The 26408-nt window shown below is 37.6% G+C and overlaps 1 protein-coding gene, 1 long non-coding RNA gene and 1 other non-coding gene across 3 annotated transcripts in view; 1 reads left to right on the top strand and 2 right to left on the bottom strand.

Annotated features, from left to right (window-relative positions):
* The window catches only part of Epb41l4a (erythrocyte membrane protein band 4.1 like 4A), a 233608-nt gene extending 209797 nt beyond the window's left edge, over window positions 1–23811 (top strand). Inside the window, exons 19-24 of the mRNA XM_015484299.2 lie at window positions 6102–6221; window positions 14866–14913; window positions 15483–15551; window positions 17560–17670; window positions 17842–17923; window positions 21822–23811. Of these exons, the coding sequence (XP_015339785.1) occupies window positions 6102–6221; window positions 14866–14913; window positions 15483–15551; window positions 17560–17670; window positions 17842–17923; window positions 21822–21950 (559 nt within the window). The 3' untranslated portion in view covers window positions 21951–23811. The remainder of the gene's footprint in view (window positions 1–6101; window positions 6222–14865; window positions 14914–15482; window positions 15552–17559; window positions 17671–17841; window positions 17924–21821) is intronic.
* Window positions 23812–23893: 82 nt separating this feature from the next.
* Window positions 23894–25462, bottom strand: LOC107141063. Its single transcript, XR_001503391.2, has 3 exons — window positions 24931–25462; window positions 24455–24518; window positions 23894–24188 (listed from the first exon to the last, which is right to left on the bottom strand). It is a non-coding gene; the product is annotated as an uncharacterized LOC107141063 (long non-coding RNA).
* On the bottom strand, window positions 24614–24746 carry LOC125619231. The gene has a single exon (XR_007350731.1). It is a non-coding gene; the product is annotated as a small nucleolar RNA SNORA13 (small nucleolar RNA).
* Window positions 25463–26408: the final 946 nt, after the last annotated feature.

Genomic DNA, 26408 nt, shown 5'->3' with positions numbered 1-26408 from the left:
TTTTTTTTTTTTTTTTTTTTTGCATAAGTGAAAAGTGAGAGTAACTCTGGAGCTTGGTGAGGATTAAAAGAGTAAGAGAAATGAAAGAAGCTCAGGGAAAGAGCAGGACTAAAGGAAATTGGCAACAGGAGACCATCTGAACCTTTCTCTAAATAACGAGTCATATATGTGAGGCTATGTGTGTGTGCAAATTAGGGAGCTTATGTTGAGAGCCTGACCCTGCTTTGAAGAGTTCTGTGGTTTTGAGGAGGTTACTTTACCTGTGAATCTTCATTCATCACATGCAAATTGGAATAATGCCTACCCTGCCCACCTCCAGGAGGTAATGGATATATGTGAAAAGTGGAAAATGCCCTGCCTCGGAAGTTGCTATTAAATTAATGAGAACACTCAGCAGTGCTCTGGGTTATCTGAAGTCCCGGTGTTATATGTAAATCGAGGCTCAGCTCCCTTGAACAAAACAAAAAAAAAAAAAAGAAGAAGAAGAAGAAGAAGTCAGTGTTTGGAACCTGAATTCCTGAATTATTTCTGGTATGAATGTTGTAGAGTTTATTCCTATTTTTTAGATGTCTTTTAGGATCCATTAGTCTATTAGATGTCTATTACTATCTGAATAGTGGATTAAGAATTTTATGTTAAAGCTTAACAAATTTTATTTGTTAAGCTCAAGGTATTTTCAGGGAAAGCTGATTTGGGAGAGGTTTCCCTTTGATAAATCTAATTCCTGGTTCCTCTTTCTGCATATGCTCTGGGTAGTCCAGGGCATGTTCCTTTAGGCCTTTTATATTATTTTTCTAACAAAACAACAACAAAAAAACCCCTATATATCTGTGGCAGAAATTCTGTACTATAACTAATGGGGACAGTATATCTGAGTAGGGCGAATCCAGAAGCTCATGATTTTGGTAGGATTTTGTGCAAGTGGTTAAAAAAGAAAAAAAAGAACTTTATTAGTATCCGTACCCTAGGAATAAATGGTTTTGGATGTTAGCAAACTTAAACCAGTGGGCTTTCTTCCACACAACCTGAAAACAAGGACCTGTTTCCTTGCAAGCATTCCATACTGTCCTGTCCCTGATTGATGTAAAGATAAAAATTGGTGATGGTGAACGTTGTGGTTATGGAGAGGACAGTTCAGACAAAGCCAGTGGAAGCTGATGCTGGTCACCTTGCCATAGATGCAAGGGCTTCTGATTTGTACTTTAATTGGACCAAGATTTAGACCTATGACATGGGTGATATAGGGCTTCCAGAACATGAATCCAAGTTGACAGAAATGACTGTAGAAATGCACAGCCACAGCAATGGAGGAATGCTGTTGTATTACTGAATGGGAACAAAACAGGATAAAAAATATTGAAAATAGGAGAGTTTGAAAGGGAAATTGCACCATAGGTAGCTCATCTTGGTAACAGGAGCACAAGGAATAAATGGAAGAGACTGAAGCAACTTTAAGAGCAAATAAGAATAATTTATTGGTGATAGGGGAAAGTGGGAAAAGTGAATGGATTTATTTGCTTGCTAATCTCAAGGGAGGATGTTGACAGATGCCTGGAACCAACTTAAATTTCCCTAGGGAAGAAAAACTACTAAAAAAAAAATGAAGATTGCTTTAGAGCAGGTGATCCAAAAATGAGTGCAGTTGATGAGAACACAAGTTCATGATCAGTTGGAACCTGCTGATTTAATTTTAACAATGGAGTGGCCACATGGAGCAATTGTCTGGAGCATTATGCTATAGTTGAAGAGTAGAAATTTGCTTCATTGTGTCTGATTGGCCTGGAAATAAAATAGAAATAGAGAAATATTGAGTCTTAAAATTAGAAAAGATTGGCTGGGCCCGGTGGCACATGCCTGTAATCAAAGCAGCTGGGGAGGCTGAGGAAGGAGGATCGAAATTTCAAAGCCAACCTCAGCAAAAGTGAGGTGCTAAGCAACTCAGTGAGACCCTGTCTCTAAATAAAGTACACAGTAGGGCTGGGGATATGGCTCAGTGATTGAGTGCCCCTGAGTTCAGTTCCTAATACAAAAAAAAATAGAAACGATCTCTGTAATAATTTTGTATATGAAGAGACTGAAACCCTACCAAAGCAGACAAGTGATTTGCCCAAGATGTGAGAGCCAGATTGGCAGAGGTGTGGAAATAGATAAAACCCAAGAGCAGAATGGGCTGCTCACATCAGCTTGAAGTTTCCTTTTACATTGAACTCCAAAAAATTCTCAGGTTCAACATTAATCATCGCCATTATTTCAGTGAATTAGAAGTAAATTAAGAATTGATGTAAAGGAAGGTCCTATTAGGAACAAAACTGATAAAGGAAGAGGACAAAGTAAAACCCAGGGAGATTTGTATAAGACTTAATTTGGTAATGTGAAGAATTTTTCAGAAGAGGCAGAACTATAATAGGGAAGAAGAGACTAGGAATAGTTATTATCTTCGTTATTGTTATGAAGCGATTATATGGCATTTCATCTTCTAAACCTTTTCGAACTTTAATTAAGTGTCAAATGCAGTTAAGATCTACATTTCCCATGTATTCTAAGAAAGTAGAACATTAAAGTTTGGTGAGAAATTGAGAAAATATATTAGAACTCTCCTATTCTGAAACATTGCTAGAAGTTGCTGTGTTTGGAAACAACCTTCACCTTGGACATTAATTAAAATTCAAAAGCCTTGTTACGATGTACTTCCTACTCTTGCTGTTCACTCTCTGTACTTGTTTGATGGGGAAATATATGAAGTGTGATGCATGTAGATTATCATTTGGATTAGAGAGTACAAGAAGGAAACATTTCTTGTTTTTTTGTGGCTCATTGTTACAACATTTGAAATAATCAGATCTGTAATATAAATGACAATCGACTCTTTGCCCCCTTGATCATTTCATAATTATGATGTAAGAGCATTTTGATTTTTTAAAAAGTTTCTATGTCAATATAATTGCAGTATTTTAATGCTTTATAATGTTTAAATCTCTATATCAAAATTGTAATATAGCAGGAAAGGAGGGGAACAAAAAGAAAAGAAAATACTTGTGTACCTACACTTAAGAATAAATGAGACTTAAAAGTAAGAATCATTATAGGAGATATGCTTTTTCATTTAAAGATTTCTTTATTACTCATGCATAAACAAAATAGATAGCTTCTGTCTTGTAAGTACTGTGTGCTACAATAGTCTTGCTTTTAAAGGCTAAGATTTTTTTTTTCTTTCCAAGTAGCACCTGTGTTTTCTGGAGCAGTTCAGCAATAGAAGAAATGACACTTTCATTCTTGTAATGAGGCACCATTAACCAGAGGCTTTTTGTAAGGGTGTAATTTCAAACTTCATTACAGACTGAAGCTGCCGTACCACCATTACTCAGGAAAATGTGCTTCTGTTGTGACTCTCCAATGGGCCTTACATTTTTAATGCATCTTGTTAGAATATTTATGAAACAGCATCACCAATAGAGGGCATCTGTCTTTAAAGCATGTGGGTCACAAGGATATTAACTGACAGAGAGTCACTGCCCTCACTTGAGACTTTTCAATTAGAAAAACAGAAGTTAAAGGGACAAGCTGTCATCCAAAGTTTATTCTGATTCAGTCCTTATGATAGCAAGGAAAAAGGAAGTATGTATGTGTCTGGAGTTTAATTTTATTCTCATCATTGTCCAAGTATAAAAGTCACCTGTGAAATTCACAATGGATGAGAATGAGCTCACAATAATTGTGCTTCTTTGAAAAGTCTATACTCTGGGGAAAGTTTATGTTTGCCTAAGTCATGCCTTAGTCTTGCTTTAGTAGGTTTAACCTCTCAAAAATATGTAAAGATCCCAACTTCCTGATAAAAAACATTTCACATTGTAAAATTTAATTCTGCCATTGAGCTGTGCAGCAATTTCATCCAGAATGGAAGCCACTGGCTAATAGACTCCAGGGATAGGAGCAAGAGACCTGGGTTTGTGTCTAATCCTCAGCCCAGCATTTGAGGTGTGGGTTCCTGTGGGAGGGGAGGTTCCAGCTTACCAGCTTGACACCTTCCCTTCTCTCTTCCTGAGCCTGATCCCTCAGCTCCGGAAGTGTCCAGGGCTGCTTATACCAGCTGGCCTGGCAGGAACTGTCATGTGATCCATGGAAGGCTTGTAAATGTAGGTTCTGGCATGAAGTATGTATGTATACAGGTGCACAAGTACCTGTATGGCATTGTCAAATGGGAATGTTTGTTTCAAAGTACGATTAGTGATTATGACCACAGCAGTGTACCTTCTCATGTTTTTCTTCAGATATTTCTGATGTTAATATCCATAGCAGTATATGTCCAATTTTAATTTCCTCTGTACCTGCCATGAGAAGAAGGAACTATGTTCTTAAATTTCTGAAAAGTACCATGACTGTGTCCTGTTAATCTTCAAATAATAGCCTATTAGCAATGAAAACTTTAGAGAGGAAATGTACACACTTCAAAGCCTTGGATAATTTTTTACTTAATACAGTTCCCCTTTAATCTAGAGATTTTAAATTGTTTCTTCCTCATAAGGTGCTGTTCTTTTCAACTTGAATTTGCTTTATGTGATCTCCATTTAAATTCTATGTGGAATGAATATTTGCCATCATTTGCTGATTTACACTTAGAAGCAAAGCCAGTTATACAGCCCATAGTCTAAGTGCCAGAACAGAGGAACCAAGAGCCATCTGTTCAGACAGAAAGGACTCAAACTTGCCTGCGCTTCCTGCTTGGTCTCCTGCAGTTGTGCTCTTGCAGTTTCAGTACCAGATTGGGATCCTGACAGTTCCCAGCTGTTCTCCACAATGGGGAGGTGCTCACTCAGGGCAGCTTCCTGCTGAGCTTACATAAATTAAAAGTTAAATGCTCACATAACAGGTGCTTGATTTTTGCTGGGAATAGTCACAGCTTCACAGCATCATTGCCATGCATTCCAGACAGCATCCACACATTAATGAAGCACTTAACTTCAATTAAGTACTTGTTTCTTTCTCCTCCCTCCTCCAATACCTTACCTCATTATTACAAAGACTTGATACATTGACATCCAAAAGCGTCTGCAGACTGAGTGTGGCCCATGGATAGGGTTAGGGTCAGACAGTGCCTTGAAATTCAGACTTGTTTGTCAATATGTGAACATTGGAAATGTTCACCGTAGAAATTCAGTTTTTTTTTTTTTTAATTCACTTTTTTTAAAAGTAGAGGATTTGCTAACACTATTCTGTGATCTCACATGGCGCTATGGCCTGTGCCCCACAGAACCCGTCCCTATTTTTCTTTCCCTGCCTGGTCCCTGGCCACATCAGGTGTACACCCTTCATTGCCTATTCCACAAGAGAGCAGCTGCATCAGAGTAGTGTATGCACACATGTGCAGCCGCTAGTGCCTTATGCCAGCCAGCATGTTTGACTTCACACTTCTAGTTTGCTATCTTAAAAAGGGGAATTATACCTTCCACCTATTGTCCTCGATAACATGGATGATTAACGTGAATTTTTAAAAGCATTGCAAAGTAAGATTATTCATTGCTATTTTAAGTAGCATATTTGAAAAATGATTTTGTGCCTGTAATCCCAGCAACTGCAGAGGCTGGGGCAGGAGGATTGCAAATTCAAGGCCAGTCTCAGCAACTTAGTGAGGCCTCAACAACTGAGCGAGACCCTGTCTCAAAATTATAAAAATAAAAAAAGGCTAGGGATGTGGTTCAGTGGTTAAGCTTTTCTAAGGTTCAATTCCTGGTATCAAAAAAAAAAAAAAAATTGTGTTTCACATTGGCACTATATGCTACATCATTCTTTGTTTAGTCAGAATTTAAATGTGTTTTGAATGAGTTTTTATTTGATACATCTTTTCTTAGAAAATTTAAAGTCAAAGAAGTCTGGAAAAATTAACATATTTATATATTTATTTATGTCTCTGTGTATATATTTGTACATATGTACACACACACACTTATCTACTTTAGAATATGTTAATCCTGTTAATACTTTCTTAGCTTTCAGTGGTTATAATAAAATTTCTGTTGTTTAAGTGAAAAGCAAGTTTAGGATGAACGGAGAAACAAGGCACCATGTATGGGTGTTAACTTTAGATGAATGATTTTTCTTTTCAGAATACGGCAGGAGAACGATATGGTTGATTCAGCGCCTCAGTGGGAAGCCGTGTTAAGGAGACAAAAGGAAAAAAACCAAGCAGACCCCAACAACAGGCGATCCAGACACAGATCTCGCTCGTATGTTGGCTCTTTTTATACCTTGATTCAAAAACACTGAGCTTCAAGTAGCAGGCAGATGCCCGGGGCTTTTAATGTAGTGTAGCCAAGCCACAATTACCCTGTGCTTATTTGTCAAATTTACCTTTTTTTGTGACTTTCATTAAATATATTTGAAACTATAGAAGATGGAACACAGCCAAAACAAAATGTCATAGAAACAAGGCTATCAAAACTATATTTCTGTTTTGTTTGTGCTGTTTTTAAACAAATGCGTATACCCAGCTGGATAAATAGAAATAGTCTCCTTTGTTCTGAAGCCTGGCCTTGGTGAAGTACCTGCTGCTTCTCTCAATTTGAGTCTGCAGAATTGTCTGAAGTCTTGCTCCAGACTAAACCAGATGTGAATGTCTTCCCATCAAATTACCATTTGTGAGCAGTAGTCAGCGATTCATTACACTCCTGTGTTGGGGTTTGTGCACTCCTGTTGCTAGGCAATGCCATGTGTGAGCACAATTACCCCTTAGTGGTGAGATTGCCAGTCCCTCAAATTAATTTTCTTCAAGCTGATAAAGTTTATGTGTGTTTGTGTGCAGTGTGTGTGTGTATCTATGCATCAAGATTTAGACCACCCATTTCCCAAAGCATATCTTTTTCAAGTGAGCTGGGGCTACCTATAGATCCCTTTGGTCCTGGATGGTTTGTATGTTGTCATCTACACATGGGAGGAAGGATTAATGTCTGAAGTAGGGCAGTGGAAGGATGTTGAGAAGTTTATACAGGAAAAAAAAAAAATCTGGGTAGGTATGTGGGAGCTTTGAGGGAGACAGGTCAGAGTGTGCCCGAGGACAGCTGTGAGCTCTAGGTCAGGTTAGCAGGCCACGAGAGGACATTCACTTCTAGTATGAGTAGTCTTAGATGCTGATGTTTTGATTAGAACTTAACCCAGAGTGTTTTTTTTTTTTTTAAGTAGGTAGTACATTGCAATCAAAGATTCTGTTCTTTTGTAACAGAAAACCTTTTAGGTTTAGTTGTCACTGAGCAGTATACACATTATATATTTATTCATTGCTTTATGTTTTTGTTTGGAAACCTAATTAAACTGTTGTTCTTAAAGCAGAAGTCAGAAGTTCCTTTGTCATTTTTAAAAACCATTACTTATTTGTAGGGTTCTTTATATATTCTGGATATAAGTCCTTTTTCAGATATGTGTATGGTGAATACTTTTTCCCAGCCTGTCATTTGCCTTATGGTCTGAACATTCTTTTTGATGACCAGACATTTTAAATTTTGATGAAAACCAGTATTTCATTTTGTTATGTTGTTTATAAACATAACAATTTTTTGCCTACCTCAATATTACAAAGAATCTTTCATATGTTTTTCTTTTTCCTTCATGGATTTTGTTTTTATATTTAGATCTGTGGTCCATCCAGGATTAATTGTTGCATATGTATTGAGTAGAGATTGAGACATACATCCAGTTATTTCAGTACCATTTGTAGCAAAGACTATTGTCATTGAAATGCCTTAGAGCTTGTGTGTAAAATAAATTACTATCTATATGTAGGTCAATTTTACTTCATTGATCTATTTATTTGTTGCTAAATGACCATCCTGTCTTGGTTACTATAATTTTATACTAAAACTTGAATAAACAGTGTAAATTCTCCAACTTTGTTCTTTTTCTTTTTCCCAAGATTGTTTTACCTTTGCTTTTTATGTAAATTTTTGAGTCAGCTTGTCAGTTTTTACTACTCACCCCAAAAAGACTGTAGGCTTTAAATTAGGATTATATTTATAGATCAATTTTGACAAAATTAATATCTTCCCCACCCATTTGTCTGTCTTTAACTTCTTTCAGTAACAATTTTAATCGTTGCCATATTTATAGTATTTTTGTTAAGATTAATCATAAATATTTAATATTTTAATGATTTTACTTGTATATTCTTAAAAGTTGTCTTAATTATTTGCCAGTCTATTGAAAAACATGATTGTAAAAAAACTACACATAGTATCTTGCTCTCCTAGAGCTTTGTTAAATTCTCTTATTAATTCTGGAAGCTTGCCCCTTTTGGGGCAATTTCTTGGAAATTTCTATATACACAATCATATTGTTTATAAATTCAGGCAGTTTTCCTTTATTTCTAATCCTCTTGCCTTCTTTTTCAATTTCTTCCCTTATTGTGCTGGCTAGCTCCTCCAGTACAGTGTTGAATCCCATGCTGAACAGGAGTGGGAAGAAACTAGATATTGTTGGCTTGTTCTTTCTAGGGGGAGGCATTAGACATGTCACATTAAGTGTGATGCTAGCTCTGAGACTGAGGAAGATCCCTTCTGTCCCTAGGTGCTAAGAGTTATTGAAGAGTTTTCATTGTGAATGATTTTTGAAGTGTGTTATGCACTTTTTCTGCATCTCTTGAGATGATTGTTATATGGGTTTTTCTTCTTTATATTTTTTAGTGTAGGAATTGTATTGGTTCAGTTTTGAATGACATATTCCAAGGTTCAGTCCCTTGTAGTCATGATATAGTATCCTTTTAGTACATTGCTAGATTCTATTGGATATTATTTTGTTAAGATTTCTCTATGTTTTTGAGAAATATTGGCGCATAATTTTTTTGTAATACCTTTGGGTTTTGGTAGCAGAGTTATAGTGGATATGCAAAATGGCTTGGGAAGTCTTCCTTCTTTGTTTTCTGAAAGTAAACAAATTGAAATCAGCATTATTTACATTTTAAATACTTGATACAATTTACCAGTGGAATTCTTTCTGCCAGGGATTTCTTTGTGGGAAGTTTTGAATTGTAGACTCAAGTTCTTTAACACATGTGGTGCCATTCGTATTTTCTACTTGTTATATTGGGTCTCTATAATTTGCGTTCTTAAAAGAGTTCACATAACCACATATAGTCCTTCTCAAAGTCTGTGTATCTGTTGACTGCTCTTGTTTGTTTGTTTGTTTGTTTGTTTCTTTTCCTAGAGTATGGTTATAATTCCCTGACTCATGTCTAGTAATTTTTTATTATATGCTGGAAATTTTAGAAGACACATTGTAGGAGGTCTGGATTATGTAGTCTTCTTTTAAACAGGGTCAAATTTTGTTGTCAGGCAGTTCAATTTCTGTCCCATCCTCTTGATATTATCAAACTTGTTTAATACGTTCATAAAATGGGGCTTTTGTCATCAGCCCAAGATATATTTGTTCTCTACTTTAGGCTTGGTCTCTGCTCCCACAGCCTGGCCTTTCTGGGGTCTTAGTTGAATGCACACAGTCCTCAGCATGGGTTCTGCACTGTGACAGCAGGACTTCACCCTGCCTGGTGCTTCTGATTGCACTTAGCCTTTCATCAGCTGTGCTATGTTAGGTCTCTTGGGGTCTCACTAGCGTGTGTGGAGACTGTGTTTCGTGACCAGACCCCATCAATGTTTTAAGAAAAATCCTCATACAAACTTCTAGAGTCTCTAGAGCTGCTTTTTTTTTCTTTCATCCTGCACTTGAGTTTCAGCCTGGTCAACAGCTCAACAGCTTCAGTCTCTGATCTCTGCCACCTCAGCAGTGTGAGACTGTTGACCAGGCTGAAACTCAAGTGCAGGATGAAAGAAAAAAAAAGCAGCTCTAGAGACTCTAGAAGTNGGGGAGAAAGCTGGAGCAAGCAGGAGCTCACCCTGGGCTTCCCTTCTCTCAAAGATCACAGACTTCTGCTGCCTGATGTCTGCAGACCTTTGCTTTGTGTATTTTACTTTAGGTGTATCATTTACTTCATTGTGGCAAGAAGCAGAAGTTAAGGAATGCTCTTTTGAAACACAGAAATAACTTTAAGTTGGGAATTGTTTCTATCAGATCAGCTGGAATCGGAAAAAAAATAATCTAATGGTACTTTAAATTTAAAATTTTATTTAAACATTGAAATTTTACCTATATGATCAAATTATCAGACCATATAGAGGATTTTCTCAGAACAGTGCAGCTGTATGAAACAGACCTATTAAGAGTTAGGTGTGTGTCTTTCTGGAATTTATAAGCAAACTATAAAAAGATCTAGCAAATATTTGAGATGATTGTATGGCTGAGCTTGATTAATTAACTTGATAACTTATATGGCCAAAGTACAGATAAGATAGAAAAAGAGTGTTCACTCAGAAGTTGCTCTGACCCGGTAAAAGCAGATTGACAAAGAGTAAACAAGCAAAAAGGCCAATTAGAGTTTGCAGTCATCCAGGTGAGAAATGATCATAGCCCAGAAGAGATGATGGTGATGGAAATAGAGACCAGTGGATTTTGAAAGTAGAGCTTGCATATTTGTAGTATGAGAGGAATTATGGATGTTGTTTAGTTTTTGAGCTGATCAACTGAGTGGGTAACCATGCCATTTTACTGAGAAACCAAGGAATGGGCTGAGGATATGAAAGCCAAACTTTCTGTTTTGTTAGGTTTGAGTTGCTAAACAGGCAGTCAAATGGAAACTCTCTGCAAGATGACAAATTACTTTATATTGGACAAACTAGGCTGTCTTTTATTTGCATTAAAAGCATTGAACTGAAATATAAGGATCTTGTCTGGTAAATCATTAAGTACAGTGCCACTTAATATATTTTCTAGCTACATTGCTATGACATTCATGTTTACTATCATTAGAAAACAAGTCGGTCTCAGTGAAAGCACATTCAACCTGAGCAAGCCTTTACTCATTGCGTGCCATATGGGGGAAAGCACTGAAGCTCAAACAATAGTTTTGAAAGGTTCCACTTGTGTGCTCTAGTAGGCACGGGCTCCCTCTGGTGGTGATACTGTCTTACTGTTGTCCTTGAAAAGTAATTGATAATGTGGAAGATGGGTTTGTCAGGGCCAACCAGTGTTCTCAGTTAAAAACAAAACAGAAGTTTGCTATAGTCGCTCAAGATTTAATGTGAAGTTTCTGGAAGGGATTCCTGAGCAATCTTTAAAAGCTAGGTTGCTAGGCTCCAAGGCTTCTCAATATTTCTTTAATTTGGAGAGGAAATGAGGGAGAAGAGTAAGCTATCTCCTAATTTGTTAATTCTGACCACGCAGGAATAAGATGAAAAATTACCAAGAAATTTGTCAAATACTTTGAATTCTGTAACTAAAGATAATTTTATGAATTTAACTATTTTCAATTCTAAATTTCCTATTTGAGCTATGATCAGTGTAAAGATCACAAAAATAATACAAGTCAAATGTTGCTATATGTACTATTTTAAAATACAATATGGCATACAAATGTAGTATAGTATATACTATCATGTAATAATATATAGTATGTACTATTGTGTAATGTTTCTTAGATAACTGGAGAATTTGGAGGTTATATGAAAAGACTATATGTAATAATGGAGTTTAAATCCTTTATAAATTTATAAAATGTTCTTGTTTTGGGCTTTTGAGAGAAGGGAATTGATTTGTAAATAAGGTTTCAGTCAAACTAATTTCTCTGATTAATTTGAAGTGGAATATTTGTATGAGGTGTAGATGAAGGATGCTTTTGGAAAATATTGGACTGAATGTTTATTTTTCATATATGTCTTATCTTTGGACAACTCAGCAGTCTATTTCCTGAGGGCCTTCTTTGGAGAATTTAAGTAAAACATCTGCATAATGAAAAGTCTTTTAATTATGAAAAATGACTGCTAATATTTCACAGCTTTCTAAATCCACAAAATGATGAGCTGCAGACAGAACATGAATTCATCCTAAATTATTGATTAAATGAGTGCAGATGTAAGCATAAAAATAATATCTTCTTCATTAACATGTAGCTGATGTTCATATTTTTTTTCAATCATAGGAGTTCTAACAGTCAGAAAATTATTATTTTTTTTAAAGCTTTGAACCTTTCTTTTTGCCTTTAGTTGTTTGAAAATCCTGGATATTTCAGAGCTCAGTTTAGTTAAAAATATGATCTTATGGTGCTCTAGGACTTAAAGTTAAAGACTAAATTCCTGAATCTTTTAGGAACAATACTTATGGCTAGAAGGACTGATGATCTCATTCAGGTTAAGATAACATTTCTGCTAAGTCTTCTGAGATAGGAATGAAAGGCATTTCCTAAGGAATTACAATAATAATAGTTTTTTTAAAAAAATACTTAGAAACTACCTTTTTTTCCTGATAATTAATATAAGAAATTATCTTGACTTAAAAAAAATCAGAAAAGACAGGAAATAATAAATAAGAAAATTAGTTGGGTATGGTGACATATCTACAATCCCTGCACTTAGGAAGCTGAGGCAGCAGGGTCATATGAGCCTGGGAGTTTTGAGACCAGACAGGACAACAGCATGAGACTCTGTATCAAAAAAAAAGAAAAGAAAAATAAGACACCTCTGTAATTCCAATACTCAGAAATATCCACTGTTACCAGGATTTTATATATTATTCATACTTAGGATTTCTCATCACTGGGCCTGATAGGGTGGTCCTGGGGTGTATAACCTCCTTGCCCATTATTTTTCTCATTCTCCCTCCAGTCTCCTTAACAGCATTCAGCTTTAATCTTACGCCATCAAATTATACCACTCGCCACTCCTCCTTATTGTTGTCATCAACTATGCCCTGGCACTTTCCTTATTCGTAATATTTCGTTCCTGCCTATCATTTTCTGCAGTACTATTTCAGTAGTCACCTAATGGATCTTTATAAATAACTTTGTCTCTGTTTCACTACCTAATCTTAGCCACTTCTTAGGTCATACCCTTAACTAGTGGTTTTTAGTTGGGGGCAGCATTGCTCCTCACAGGACAATGTCTAGAGTCATTTTTGGTTGTCACACTGGGGAGGTGTTATTAGCATCTAGTGGGTAGAGGCCATAGGTGCCACTAATCATCTTTGAGTTCCCAGACCCTTACAACAAAGAATTCTTACCCAAAATGTCAATAATGCTGAGGGGAAGGAATCCTCCTATAATGTGCAGATAGCTAATACTGTCCTCACTATTGTACCTTTCTGAAATACGAATGATTATCAGCAAAACCAGCTTCTTAGCCTAAATATTATGCAATACTCCGGACTCTTGAGTAACTTTCTATGAGAATCAGATGCTGGTATAGTTAGAACTGAATCACCATTGTCATAGAATGGAAAAATAGCTTGGTGCCTTTTTAACACCTTCTCAGAGATTAGCATTTACTGGTTTAGCTTAGAACCTGGTGAATCAAACCAACCAAACATAGGAAGGCAGATTCCATTCAGGAGATTCTTCCAAAGAAGTAGTTTTTAGAAGTGTGTGTGTGTGTGTGTGTGTGTGTTTTACCTATACAATTTTATTCTTATAACAAGCAAAATCTACATTTAATAATACCGTTCTTGTTCTGAGACTAAGTCATCATCCCATTCCCTTAACTCCTTTTTGTTTTGACTCCTTTTGAATTGATTCCTAGGTCTTCATTGACACATTTTTCTCCCCCAAAGACAAAAACTACTTCTTTAATTCAGCGACTAGAAAATAGCTTATCATATTCTGTAGGCTCAGAAAGTTCTGCCAGAACTCCTTAGTCATACCCTTATTGTTGAAAGCATTGATGATATCATATGTTGAAACAATAGTAGAGCCCCCAAAATGCTGATACAGATGATCAACATAAAATTCCACAGGACAGAGTACATCAGTGGCTTTGCTTAACTCTTGTCCTTTCAATTGTTAATGTTTGGGAACTTTCTTTGGAGCTATTAACTAGACCTCTTGTTCTGATGAGGGGACTGATGAAAGTTTATCATTTTCTCAATAGGAAAAAAATCATTCTGTGACAAGAATTTGGGTGATAATAGATTTTTAGTATTCACTGCTACAGTATGGGTTAATAGTTCATACGAGGAAGAACAGGAACACATGGACATTGATTTCAGATTTCTCATTCTGTGACATTAAAGACTGTGGTATAATTTCTACTTAAGTAGTTCTTGAGGAAGGGATTTGTGGATTGACAATTAAGGAGAGAAAAGAACATATAAAGAATGGCCACATGGCCGGGTGCAGTAGCACACACCGCAATCCCATTGGCTCAGGAGGCTGAGCAGGAGGATCTCAGGTTCAAACCCAGCCTCAGCAACTCAGTGAGGCCACATGATTGGAAGCCAACAGATAGCTTTAGCTTTTGTGTACCCAGGTTTGGGTTGGTGCAGAAATGTTATACCAGATGTCACATGAAAGATGGATCATCTGTATATAGTCTGCCATCTGGGATGTCCCACCAGTTGCTTTTCCCTTGTGGTTGTTGGCTTGTATTAAGTAATCACAGATCATGTTGGGAATCTCACCTAGTAATAGTAGTTGGATGAGTTTTTCTTTTGCCTTTACTTAGCAATAGCTAGCATGATCAGAAACCAAAGTCCCTGAATCATTCTTGATTGTACAGTCACCATTGGAGGATACGTGGATTTAGCCCTGCAGCTCTAACCTCATTAAGTAAATGAAACTCTGGTTATGGGTGGTTTTTATGTGATTTTTTTTCCCCCTTCAGTGGCACCAGCAGATGAATTACCTGGTGTTTTTGTACTGACCATTGCTGTAGCCCTCCTTGCTCAGTCTTTGTCTGGTCTCAGCTGGCAAATAAGACCTTCACAGTCTGAAAACTATTGAAGTTAGCTATTAGATTGCAGATGAAGCATATTTTCAGAGGTGAGCATTGTTTTCTTCATTTATAGGAGAAGCCCTGATATTCAAGCAAAAGAGGAATTATGGAAGCATATACAGTGAGTATTGAGTTTTCCTCATTGTTTTCAAAACCCGGGAAGTTTGTTGTTGTTGTTGTTGTTTTAATCCATGTAGTTTGAATATAGTTACAAGAAAGACTGTTATAACAAAGAGGCAGCCTCCGTCTGAGGCCTGGCAACTAGTCTTATCAGCATGATATGGTACAGGCAGCCCTATCACCTCCTCTCCTGGGGTCACTTAGCTTACCTGTAAATGGACTCAGACAGTCCAATAGTTTACAAATGAATACCGAGGGGAAAAAAATCCAGAAATAAATAGATACCTACCACAGGGGAGGGAAGCAGAATTTTCATAGGAAATGAGAGACAGTTGAAAAGTGTGGATGTGGTAAAACTGAAAGAAGGCAAAAGAGCTCCAGAAGAGGTTTCCTCCCGTATTACCTTGGGCACATTCTCATGTTTTCATCTTTGCTCCCAGCTTATATTAGTCTTATTAACACTGCATTTTGGGACAAAATTTGAAAGGGAAAACTCATTTGCTGATTGTGAAAGAGAATAGTGTGTATATGAGCATGGCCACATTTATTTTCTTGCTTATTTTCCTCTAGAAAGGAACTTGTGGATCCCTCTGGAATGTCAGAAGAGCAATTGAAAGAGATCCCATACACTAAAATAGAGTACGTCTTTGAAAATCTTTTCACAAAAGTTTTATTTGTGCTTCTAAGGAAGTTATTCATTCTTACCCTTTATTTGTGTTCCATAGAGTGCTTTAATTTGTGTATTTTAACTAAAGTTAAAAGTGAATATAGGGAGAGAGGTAGAAAAAGGTGTATCTTACTTCTGCACTCTAGTCAATATCCTGTTAGAGGCCCCTTTTGTATGTGGTAAGTGCAAGGGGGCTTTTGATGATTAATGTCTGTTTTAAAATAAATTCTTGCTGGGCACAGTGGTGCATGCCTGTAATCCCAGCAACTTGGGAGGCTAAGGCAGGAGGATTGTGAGTTCAAAGCCAGTCCCTCAGCAGATTAGCGACGCACAAAGCAATTCAGCGAGACCCTGTCTTTAATAAAATATTAAAAAGTACTGGGGATATGGCTCAGTGATTCAGCACCCCTGGGTTCCATCTCCAGTACCTGCCCCATATATATATATACTTCTGAAGTATTTATTTATTGGTAACAAAGTTTGCATTTATCCACTATTTTACCATCAAGAGAATTATGTTTACTACAAAACTGTAAGACCAAGATGGTCCCTGTCATAGAGCTAGCACATTCAGCTGGATAGTCTTCATGAAAGCCTGATAGGTACCCCTGGTTGCTCATCAGTGTGGCTACAGCATACCTTTTACTGTGTTTCCTGCCTTGCTATAATTGGTTCAGAGAAAGTGGGAGCCTTCTTCCTTGCTTTATTTCTCTTCTGCAACACAGGCTTCTTTCCCACTCAGAAGAATTGCTGATTGGTGTTCTCCAGCCTACCCTAACCTGTTTTTATGCCAAAGATTGAATTTTAGATATAATTGAATTAAGATATAATTGACAAAAATTATAGATACTTATGGTATATGATGTGATATTTTAATGTCTACATTGTAAAATCATTAAATCAAGCTAATTAACATATCTACCACCTGACATCATGTTTTTGTGGTCAACCACATTTAATATTAACAACTTTCAAGTGAAAATTAAATTCTTTTTTATTTATTTAATTTTTGGTACTAGGGATTGAATCCAGGGGCACTTTACACCTGAGCTACATCCCCAGTCCTTATTTATTTTTTTATTTCAAGACAGGGTCATGCTAAGCTGCTTAGGGCCTCACTAAGTTACTGAGGCTGGCCTCAAACTCGCAATCCTCCTGCTTCAGCTTCCTAAGTCATTAGGATTACAGGTGTGTGCCAACATGCCTGGCTGGAAATCAAACTCTTAATGACAGTCAAGTTAATAGTTATGATAATGATCAACTTTTTCTGATAGTAGTGCCATTTGTCTGCAGTGTAGATTTTTCTTCCATACTACTGGAAAGCATTCAACTGTAAGGAGTAATTTCATTGAAAATTTGGTGGTAAATATATACATATATGTATACACACACACACACACACACCTATATATACACACACGCCTATATATATACATGTATATATATATATATTTGTATATATTATGTACACATACCTTTGAATTCATACAAATACTATAAAGAGCTCCATATTCATGTATGGTCAAGGAAGCATTTTCCTATTGTTAACAGGTGAAAATTAAGGCACTCATGCTTTTAGAGTCCAGAAGAGACAAATTTTATTTTTTGCACTAAGGATTAAATTTAGGGGCACTCACCACTGAGTCACATCTCCAGCCCTATTTTGGGTTTTATTTAGAGACAGGGCCTCACTGAGTTGCTCAGTGCCTCACTTTTGCTAAGGCTGGCTTTGAACTCATGATCCTCCTGCCTCAGCCTCCTGAGCCACTGGGATTATAGGCATGTACTACCATGCCTGGCTGAGACAAATTATTTGAATAATCTGTCTGATGGTAATTTTTTTCTTTATTTTTTTTGGTTTCAAAATTAAGGGAAAATTCCAAATTATCCTGTTTTGACTTTTGCCATATTTGTTTGTGTTTTGTGTATGGGTGTGTGTGTATATATTTTTATTTGTTTGTTTGTGTATTTCTTGTTCAGGACTCAGGGTGACCCAGTCCGCATCAGGCATTCTCATTCACCACGAAGTTACCGCCAGTATCGAAGGTCCCAGTGTTCAGATGGAGAGCGATCTGTTCTCTCAGAAGTGAAGTAAGTAGGTAGCCTGTGGATGTCACCTGCCTGGTGGCTCTGGAAAAGCAGAGTCTGGTAAAGCTCTCTGCAGTGATGGAAATGTCCTATATCTACACCATCACCCTCTTTCAAGTTAAGTTCTGATTCTAGGTGTTATTCATTCATTAATTCTGAAACTCATCTCTGCAGTTCAAAAACAGATCTTGTACCACCACTTCCAGTGACTCGTTCTTCAGATGCTCAGGGTTCTGGTGGCTCTACAGTTCATCAGGTTAGTAATAATAAAGTTCTAAGTGTTGTACTGATGGCCATTTTGAGAAGCATTTTGTGCTTTGGGGAGTTCCTTCAGATGAATCATTAACTTCCTTTTTGAGATTCTATTCAAATAGCATTCACAAAACATGGAAGGAGAAGGAATGAGGAGGCAGCGCTCAAGACCAAGACACAGCCTGATTAAGTTAGGAATAAGAGGTAGAGGATAGTGTGAGATTTAAAATGATCTGAACCTTGTGACCATGCCAAGTATTTTGAAGACTGAAAGATCATTTGATTAGATTAAAGAAAAAATAGCATCACTAATTAAAAAAAAAAAAAAAAGTCTTTTTAGGTATTTTTTGAGCCAGAGAAACAAAGAGTAGGTGATAGATTAACAGGTGGGGTGACAGATGTTCAATTGTCAAACAGAAGAATTAGTCCTAGTTTAGGTCTGTCCTCCCTATTAGAAAGAATGAGTTTCATGCTGGAAATGTTTTACAAATGTGTTTAAAAGGGAATTCAAGGACACAGTAGAGCACCTTGTTGCTTTAAGAAAATTAACACTCAGTGGAGGTACACAGATGTATCAGGGAAGCACTGTAGCAAGTGTATTTCTATAGTGTTTGAGATCATCTCTCATGGTCTACTTTTTAGCAAAATGGGAAAAATGTGGGCTGAATAAGATCTTTGGATATATAGTTGGGTAAACAATCACTCCAAAACCAAAGTTAATGTTTATGAAGGATCAGTGTCAGCCTATTGTTTACAATTCTGTGGTTTTCATTCTTGTTTGGATGGTGGATTCCTTAGAAAAGCCAATTATAACTATTGTCTCTCTCATCAAAAATGTATGAAAATGCATACATCACGGACCACCTGTTAAGCCTGATCCCAGTGGTATCCATGATGTTCTACCTTTCATTTGCCCTATTTCTTTCTTTCTTGGTGCTGGGGATCAATCCCAGGGCCTTGTGCATGCAAGGCAAGCTCTATCAACTGACCTATATCCCCAGTCCTTGCCCTGTTTCTTTCTTATCAATAATTCAAACAAGGATGAAATAAGTCTGTGCTAATTTTGCTTAGATTCCCTAGTAACAGATTCTGAGATGGAGATTTACAGCAGGAAGTTTATTGAAAAGTATCCTTAGGATTAACACTTGTTGGGGAGTGAAAGAAAAGAGATTTGAGAGGAAAGAGTTGTGTGATATAGTCCCAATTAAGGCAGTAGTTGATTCTGTGGGAAGCTCCAGAGATGGCCCTTTATCCTACCTTGTAATACTACACACTCACCATTTGGCAGTTATCTGATAAGGAGTGCTTCTGGGAGAGACAAGATCTTAAGTGACAAGGCTCTTTTCAGCAGAGGGTAGTTCCTGGGAAGCAGCTCAGTTTTGAGCCTTAAGTAGTTAACCCTCCTGGCAGCTGGAGGAATGAAATTTCGTCTTTGTCTGGAATGGAGATTTAGCAGTAAACACAGCTTCTGCTCTAACCTGCTTACTGTTTGATTAGGTAAATCTGGGAGAGCTAATAAATTGTCAAAACAGATAATTTGTTTCAAGTTGAAAGTACTTTTTCAAAGTTACACTCATGACTGATAGTTTGGGCTTTGCCTTTGGAAAGCTCAAACCTCTTAGGATTATTATGATGATTATCAATAAGCACTAATAGCTTTCAGAGTTTGTTTTTTTTTTGCCTTATATTTAAGTTGGTTTCAACAAGAACAGGAATTTTATTCTACTGAAGTTTTACTTTTCTAACTACTATAGATCCTCAACTTAATTACCATCAATGAGGAATTTCAAGAAACACAAATTGTACACAATAAATGTTGAAAAGGTAGCTCTTTGTTGCATACAGTTACTCAGGTGCATCTTCTGATCAATGGCTCTGATTGTGAGCCTGACTCTGGGATGCATTTGATTTAAAATTCAACAACTAGGTAATGAGCATTTCTAAAGCTTGACATGCACTGGTCTGAGCAATCATCAAAGTATGGCCAATTGGCCAAATTTAGTCTGCTGCCTGTTTTTGTACAACCCAGAAGGTAACAACAGTGTTAAAAAAATAATATGTAAAAGAACATAGTCCACAGTCTGGCCCTTTACCAAAAAAATGTTTGCTTATCCTGGCCTACTTAAAAGTAAACAGGCAAAATAATTAAAATAGTAAGCATTCTAAAGAAATAAGGATCTAGGGGCTGGGGTTGTGGCTCAACAGTAGAGCGCTTGCCTTGCAAGTGTGAGACCCTGGGTTTGATCCTCAGCAATAAATAAATAAAATAAAGGTATTGTGTCCAACTACAACTAAAATTATATATATATATAATATATATATATATATATATATATATATATATATATATATATATAAGAGAGAGAGAGAGAGAGAGAGAGAGAAAGGTCTAATAGTCAATAGAGTCAACCTCACTTTAGATAGCGCCATTTAAAGTTGATATCTAGCAGGTGAGGAGCCAGCCATGTGGGTGGGTGGAAGGCTGAGGCAAGTAGGGGGAAGAGCATGGGAGAAATGCTGAAACTGGAAAGGGCCTGGTTATATGAGGAGCTAAGACCAGTGTGGCCTGAGCATAATGAATGAGGGTAAATAACAGAGGACCCTTAGAATTCAGGGGAAAAGGGTTTGGATTTTATGCCTAAGTGCCAAAAAGGAAGCCATTAATCTGGCTACCATGTAGGAAAGGGACTGGAGTGACCAGTAGAAACAGCAAAGTTGTGTTTCCTAAGCTCCTTTGTAGTGCCAGAGTTCTGACAGTGTCCTGGTCTATACCCCACCTGGCCTTTTAATGCACAAGCAATAATGGGGTGGATTAGATAGGGACTCAATTCAATGCTAAACAAACTTACAAGGTAGTGTTTTAGATCACTTCCTAGCTGTTGTACTAGTGGTTCTTCTGCTGAAGTCCTTTCTTCTCTCTCACATGCATTCTACCACAACCTCTAGCTATCTAGAAATCTTCTATTTTAGATTCATACTTGTTATTCTTAGCAGAATTATTCTATCAGTCCTTCTTACAAATTAAGGCAGTCATAGGAATAAATGAAAGATAACTACTTCCTAAAGGATGATTTTTAGTTGTAAATGGACACAATATCTTTATTTTTAATGTGGAGCTGAGGATTGAACCCAATGTCTCACATGCATGAGGCAAGAGCTCTACCACTAAACTATAGCCCCAGCCCCGGACGATTTGTTTTTTAAGTCCAAATGACTCAAAATAGGAATATGGATAGTGTCACCCATATGTGTGAGGATATACTTTCGTGGAAGAAAAAAATGCTTCCCAGTCTGATCTATAGACCATTTGGATCATTGGTAAGGGCAGGAAGGTTGAGGGAAGTAGTTTGAGGTACTGTTAGTGGCATTCTCAGGGCTTCATCCAGTTGTGGGTTGTGTACAAAATTCAATTCTAGAAGTTTTGGGTATAGTGCCCAGGCTCTGGTAACTCAGCCAGCCTTTTTCTCTATGATGAAGCAAGCGCTCACATCACAAATTCTGGTGAGGGAGCCCTTAAGTCATTGTGCTGTGCATATTGTTTCATTTAGTGACTTCTGAAAACAATTTATAATTATGGAAGATTTTAAGTTACTTCAAGCTGTATTTTCATCTCTCTGCCCTGCTTGGAAAAGTGGGAAGACTGAGTCTGGTTTAGGAATTATTCACAAAAAAATGACTTATTTGGGTGAATTACGCCTAAATTTCATGAATAAAATTCACCATGTACATAATTGTTAAGACTGACATATTTTAAGATTACACACATTTTAAATATTTGAGGGAGTATTTGTCAAACAGCTTTTGGTATTATGAACCCGAGTAATAATAACCTGATGTGGTTTTAAAAATAACTGATTTGGCTGTATTTTCTTCTGACTGTATTTTTTCAAATTTTCTTTTAGAGAAGAAATGGGTCTAAAGACAGCCTGATTGAAGACAAATCTCAGACATCTACAAGCAATCTAACTGGAAAGCACACAGCAAAAACAATAAAAACTATTCAAGCTGCTCGCCTCAAGATAGAGACTTGATCCTGGTGAAGGGCCAGGAATGGGAGTGGGAGGGGTGTTGTGTGCCACTGGTACTTTGAAACTGTGAATTTATTCAAACCTTGCAAGTGTTTCTTCAGCACAATAATAATCTTTTGGTTCTTTAAAGGGTCAACTACAGCATACCTATGCTGAAGGGCCTTTTAACTAGAAGGAGAGTCTTGTAAAAACTCTAATTTTCCTTTCTGAAACAGGGTAACAAACTATCCAGCTCTATCTTATGTCTGTCCACCACCAGATGCTTCAACCTGGAATCCTGGCCTGCAGCTGGCTTGCTGTGCAATAGTATACCAAGTGGGAGGAAAACATTCTTCCCAGTTCTTGGTGGTTTTCAGCTTGTGTTGAGGTGCACAAGGACTAAGACATCACTTTCAAACTGCAATTTTTACTGATATAAAAGTTCTTTGTAATATCGTATTTTGTGGCATTAAGTTCCACTGTTTATTTACAAATGTTGTAAAAAGCTTTGTTTTTAAGTGCTGCTTTTAATTTCATAAGTGCCCTAGTTGTGTTTTCTGGAAAAAAAAATGAGAAAAAGGTTTGAAGTGTGAATTTCAGTTGTCATTCCACCTTACTTGCCTCTTTCCTTAGTGATCTTTTCAGACCTTTCCTCTCTGCAGATGACTTTTCAACCTATGGGGAAAATACAAATACTCATCCTCCATCCTTTCTACCTGTGCTTTGGATGCCATCTCTCCTCAGGATCCTTGCCTCTGCTTTCTATATATTCAGTCTTTTCCTTTTCATATCTTTGCCACCTGGGTTTAAACATGACTACAGCTTAACAGTTCAATTTTTTGTGATCACAAATCTCTCAAGCTACAATTTTTCTTCTCTATTCTTGGCTAAATTCTTTGAAAAGCTCATCTTCATCTTCAGTCAGTGCCCTCAAATGCCTATTTAAAACTCTTATATGGATGCTTCTCCCACCACTCTAATAAAATCTTCCCGTCACTAAATCCCCAAACTTTTACTCTTAAAACATTTTCTGATGTAATGCAATCCTCTTTTGCTTCTACCATTCTGAACACTTTGCAGTCTATATACTCTACCTTTCTATTACTTATTATTGAGTTTTTCAAACCTCAGATCTAGAGGACCTTTCTCTACTCAGGTTTCATTTATTTCCATGGCCTCAAGAATACTGTGGCTTAGCCTCCAGTGTTTTGCTAAGAGGCCACTTGGATTTTTCAAAGGCTTCAACTAAGCACTGGCCCACAACCTAGACTTAGGGCCATTGTCACAATGTAAGCCTAACTCATTATGGACCTCTATATTATCAAATCCTGTTGATTTTGCCCTTTTTAATACAGTGGTCCAAATCAGTCATCTCTTGCCTGGACAACTGTAGTGGCATCTAGTTGGGCCACTTGCTCTGCACTGTTATCTTACTGGATTTTCTTTTCTTGCTTTTAAACACAAGCCTTACATGATCTGGTCTATTTACTACCTCTTTAACCTCATTTTGTAACATGCCTAGCTCCTGTAATAGCCATCTCACAAGCCTCATTGAGCATTCAAAACTCTAAACCAGAGTACTGAGAAGGGGAAGCAACCAAAACTGTCATATGAAGCAGACCCACCTTATCTAAGGTCTCTGCACATGTCATTTGTCCATATTCACCTTGGAAAAATGGCATCTACCTTTAGTCAACTTTGCTTTCTCAGGTTTCCCAGATGTGGTCAAATCTCACTGTGGTATTCATCTCACAAAGGAAGCTTTACTTTTGTGATATTTCCTAGGCTCAGATAAAGGGTCCCAGCGGGTGGAACTGTTTTGCTTATCATTGTGTTCCCAGATCCTAATACATTACTTTTAAATAAAATTTTCTGAATGCCTGAACACACTATTTGCTCTTTCCTAATAAGTAAAGGAAGAATCATTACCCAGTGTCTTAAATTCAAGAAAACCATAGTAGTTTGAATTCATGGGAAGAAAAGTATTTATTTATTTTTGACCCTTGCCAGAAGCTATCATAAGACCATCAGTGGCCATGATAGCACTGATTATTTAATATTAAAAAAATTTAATTGTCAATAGAAATTTATTTTATTTACTTATATGCTATGTTGAGAATCAAACCCAAACATGCCAGGTACGTGTGCTACTGCTGAGGCACAGCCCCAATTATTTCAATATTCCTCAGACTCCTGGAAATTTTTTAAATGATCCAAGCAACTTTTGAAGACCAAACTTCCAAAATCCATACCAAGGATGTCCTGAAATAAAAGAAAAGTACATATTTACACATTACATTTTAATATATTAATAAAGAACTTAGTAATAATAAATCCTCAGTATTAAAAGTCATATCATTTCTGGACTTTATGCCCGAGATTTGTCAAGTTTTTCTTACATTTACTAGAAAGAAACAAATCTAATGATATCCAGAATTAGAGTACTATGTTTTTACCTTTTCTCTTCAATATTGCCTACTCAAGAAAAAGATAAAATCTCCACAACTTCTACTTTGATATCATCCTACCTTAAGTCACCTTTGTGCTCAAGTGTTCAGGTCAATAGTCCGCTTCAGGCATCCATTTTTTCACCTGAACAAAAATTAGTTAAAACAGGTTAAAAGAAACACATACTGAACACTGTTCGACTTAAAAGACGCATGTATATACAAATTAATGTAAATGCAAACTGTCACTTATGCAGTTCCTACACCAAAAATATAAAATTTAAGGGCAGGAAAAGGCTGCAAAGTATCTATTTATGCCTTTTTTGACACCACATTCACTAGTTTACAAAAGTGAACGGGCAACACAAAGGCTCCGTGAAAACAAAAGTTCGGCTCTACCATGGCAGAGGCTGCTGACTGGCTGAGATGAAATGATTACTGCTTGAAAAGAATACAACTAATCCTACCCGTTAATGAAAATTGAAACAAAACTTTAAACGGTGGGTTACAATTCTTATCCCGAATAAGCTGGTCAATTTGCTTACAAGAAAACTTACCTACAAAGTTGGTGATACTCATTCAGTTTCGGCCAACCTCTGCGCCTGAGCACACGTGTAGCGATATGCATTTCAAAGGCACTTTGCCCGGATGTTGACCCACTTCACAGTGGGCTCGGGCAGGCACAAAGCCATTTACATCGTGGGGCCTTCCCGGGTCACGCGAAAGAGATTTGCACTTACGCCCAAGGCTCCCTGGCGTACAACCGGCGATCAATAAAAGCAAATCTTGTTAATGTCCCATTTCCCGGGAAGGGAATATAGGCCGAAGTCGGCCTCAGGCCCTCAAGAGGATCCTCGGAGGATGTGGCCCATAAGGTTAGGCCGCTGCCGTGCGCGTTTGAGTCTTGGACCCTTCATCGTGACCCGGCCATCGCAGGCGCCTCATCAGGCTCAGGGCGGTCGCCCTTGCTCCTCCGAAGCCCGGCGCCCGGGCGCGGGAAGCCGCGTGGCCAGCCACTAGCCATGCCGGGACCCCCAGCACACTACAGACCCCGAGAAGAATAGGAAGAAAAAGGCGGAATGGGCCTCCCACAATGCTTTTCAAGGACTGGAAAGGTCCACTGTGCTAGAGGCGCGGGGAGAACGGACTGTACCATAGGCTGCCGTACTCTCGTGTGCCGCCGTGTGGCCGGAGGGAAAAGCGCTCAGTGAGGGGCTGTGGGACCGGTTTCCTATGGAAAGAGGAGAGGAGGGAAGGTCCCGTTTGAGGATGGGTGACCAGTGTTTTCGGTAGGGAAGGAGGTTTTATCAAAGGTGGATATCCTACCATCCCTCCTCCCAGGGTTGGCAGCGTATGGTCAGTACTGAGCAGCGGACATAACCCAAAGAACTTGGGACCCAGAGTTTTGTCGGTCGACACAAAGAATTGTCGTGTCAGAGTAAGTCATTCATTTTTAAAGGTTTTATTGAGTACTTAAAGTGCTCTAGGCTCTGTCCTAAATGCCTGGGAATCCGGGTGTGAATGAGACCGACAAGGTTCCAATCTTACGTTCTAGTTGCACGAGGAAGACCCAAAGCCCTAAAACGCGGATACTGTAATTTAACACAGTATTAAGACGCCCCGCCCCGCCAAAAAAAAAAAAAAAAAAAAAAAGCATACAAGGGTAAAGCAACAGAGCAGCACTGTCCAGTAGAAACGCAGTGTGAACATGAATGTAATTTAAAATTTTCAAATTGCCAAATTGTAAAACGTACGAACAGATTAAATTAAGCAGCCCAACCTATGCTAAATATTATTTCAACAAGTACTCAATATAAAATTATTAATAGGATGTTTCATATTTTAAATTCCTACTGACTTTAAAAAATGGTGTATGTTTTATGCTTCAATTCAGACTATGCACATTTCAGGTGCTCAATAGTTCACTGGGCTAGTGATAGAAGATCTGGAAGTGAACTTTTCTTTCCTTGTTGGGCATTGAGTCCCAGGATGCTTTACCACTGAGCTACATCCCCACCCCTTTTTGGTTTTTTGA

Source organism: Marmota marmota, unplaced genomic scaffold (assembly GCF_001458135.2).
Source record: "Marmota marmota marmota unplaced genomic scaffold, marMar, whole genome shotgun sequence".
Classification (NCBI taxonomy): domain Eukaryota; kingdom Metazoa; phylum Chordata; class Mammalia; order Rodentia; family Sciuridae; genus Marmota; species Marmota marmota.
This window is presented reverse-complemented; position numbering and strand designations above follow the sequence as displayed.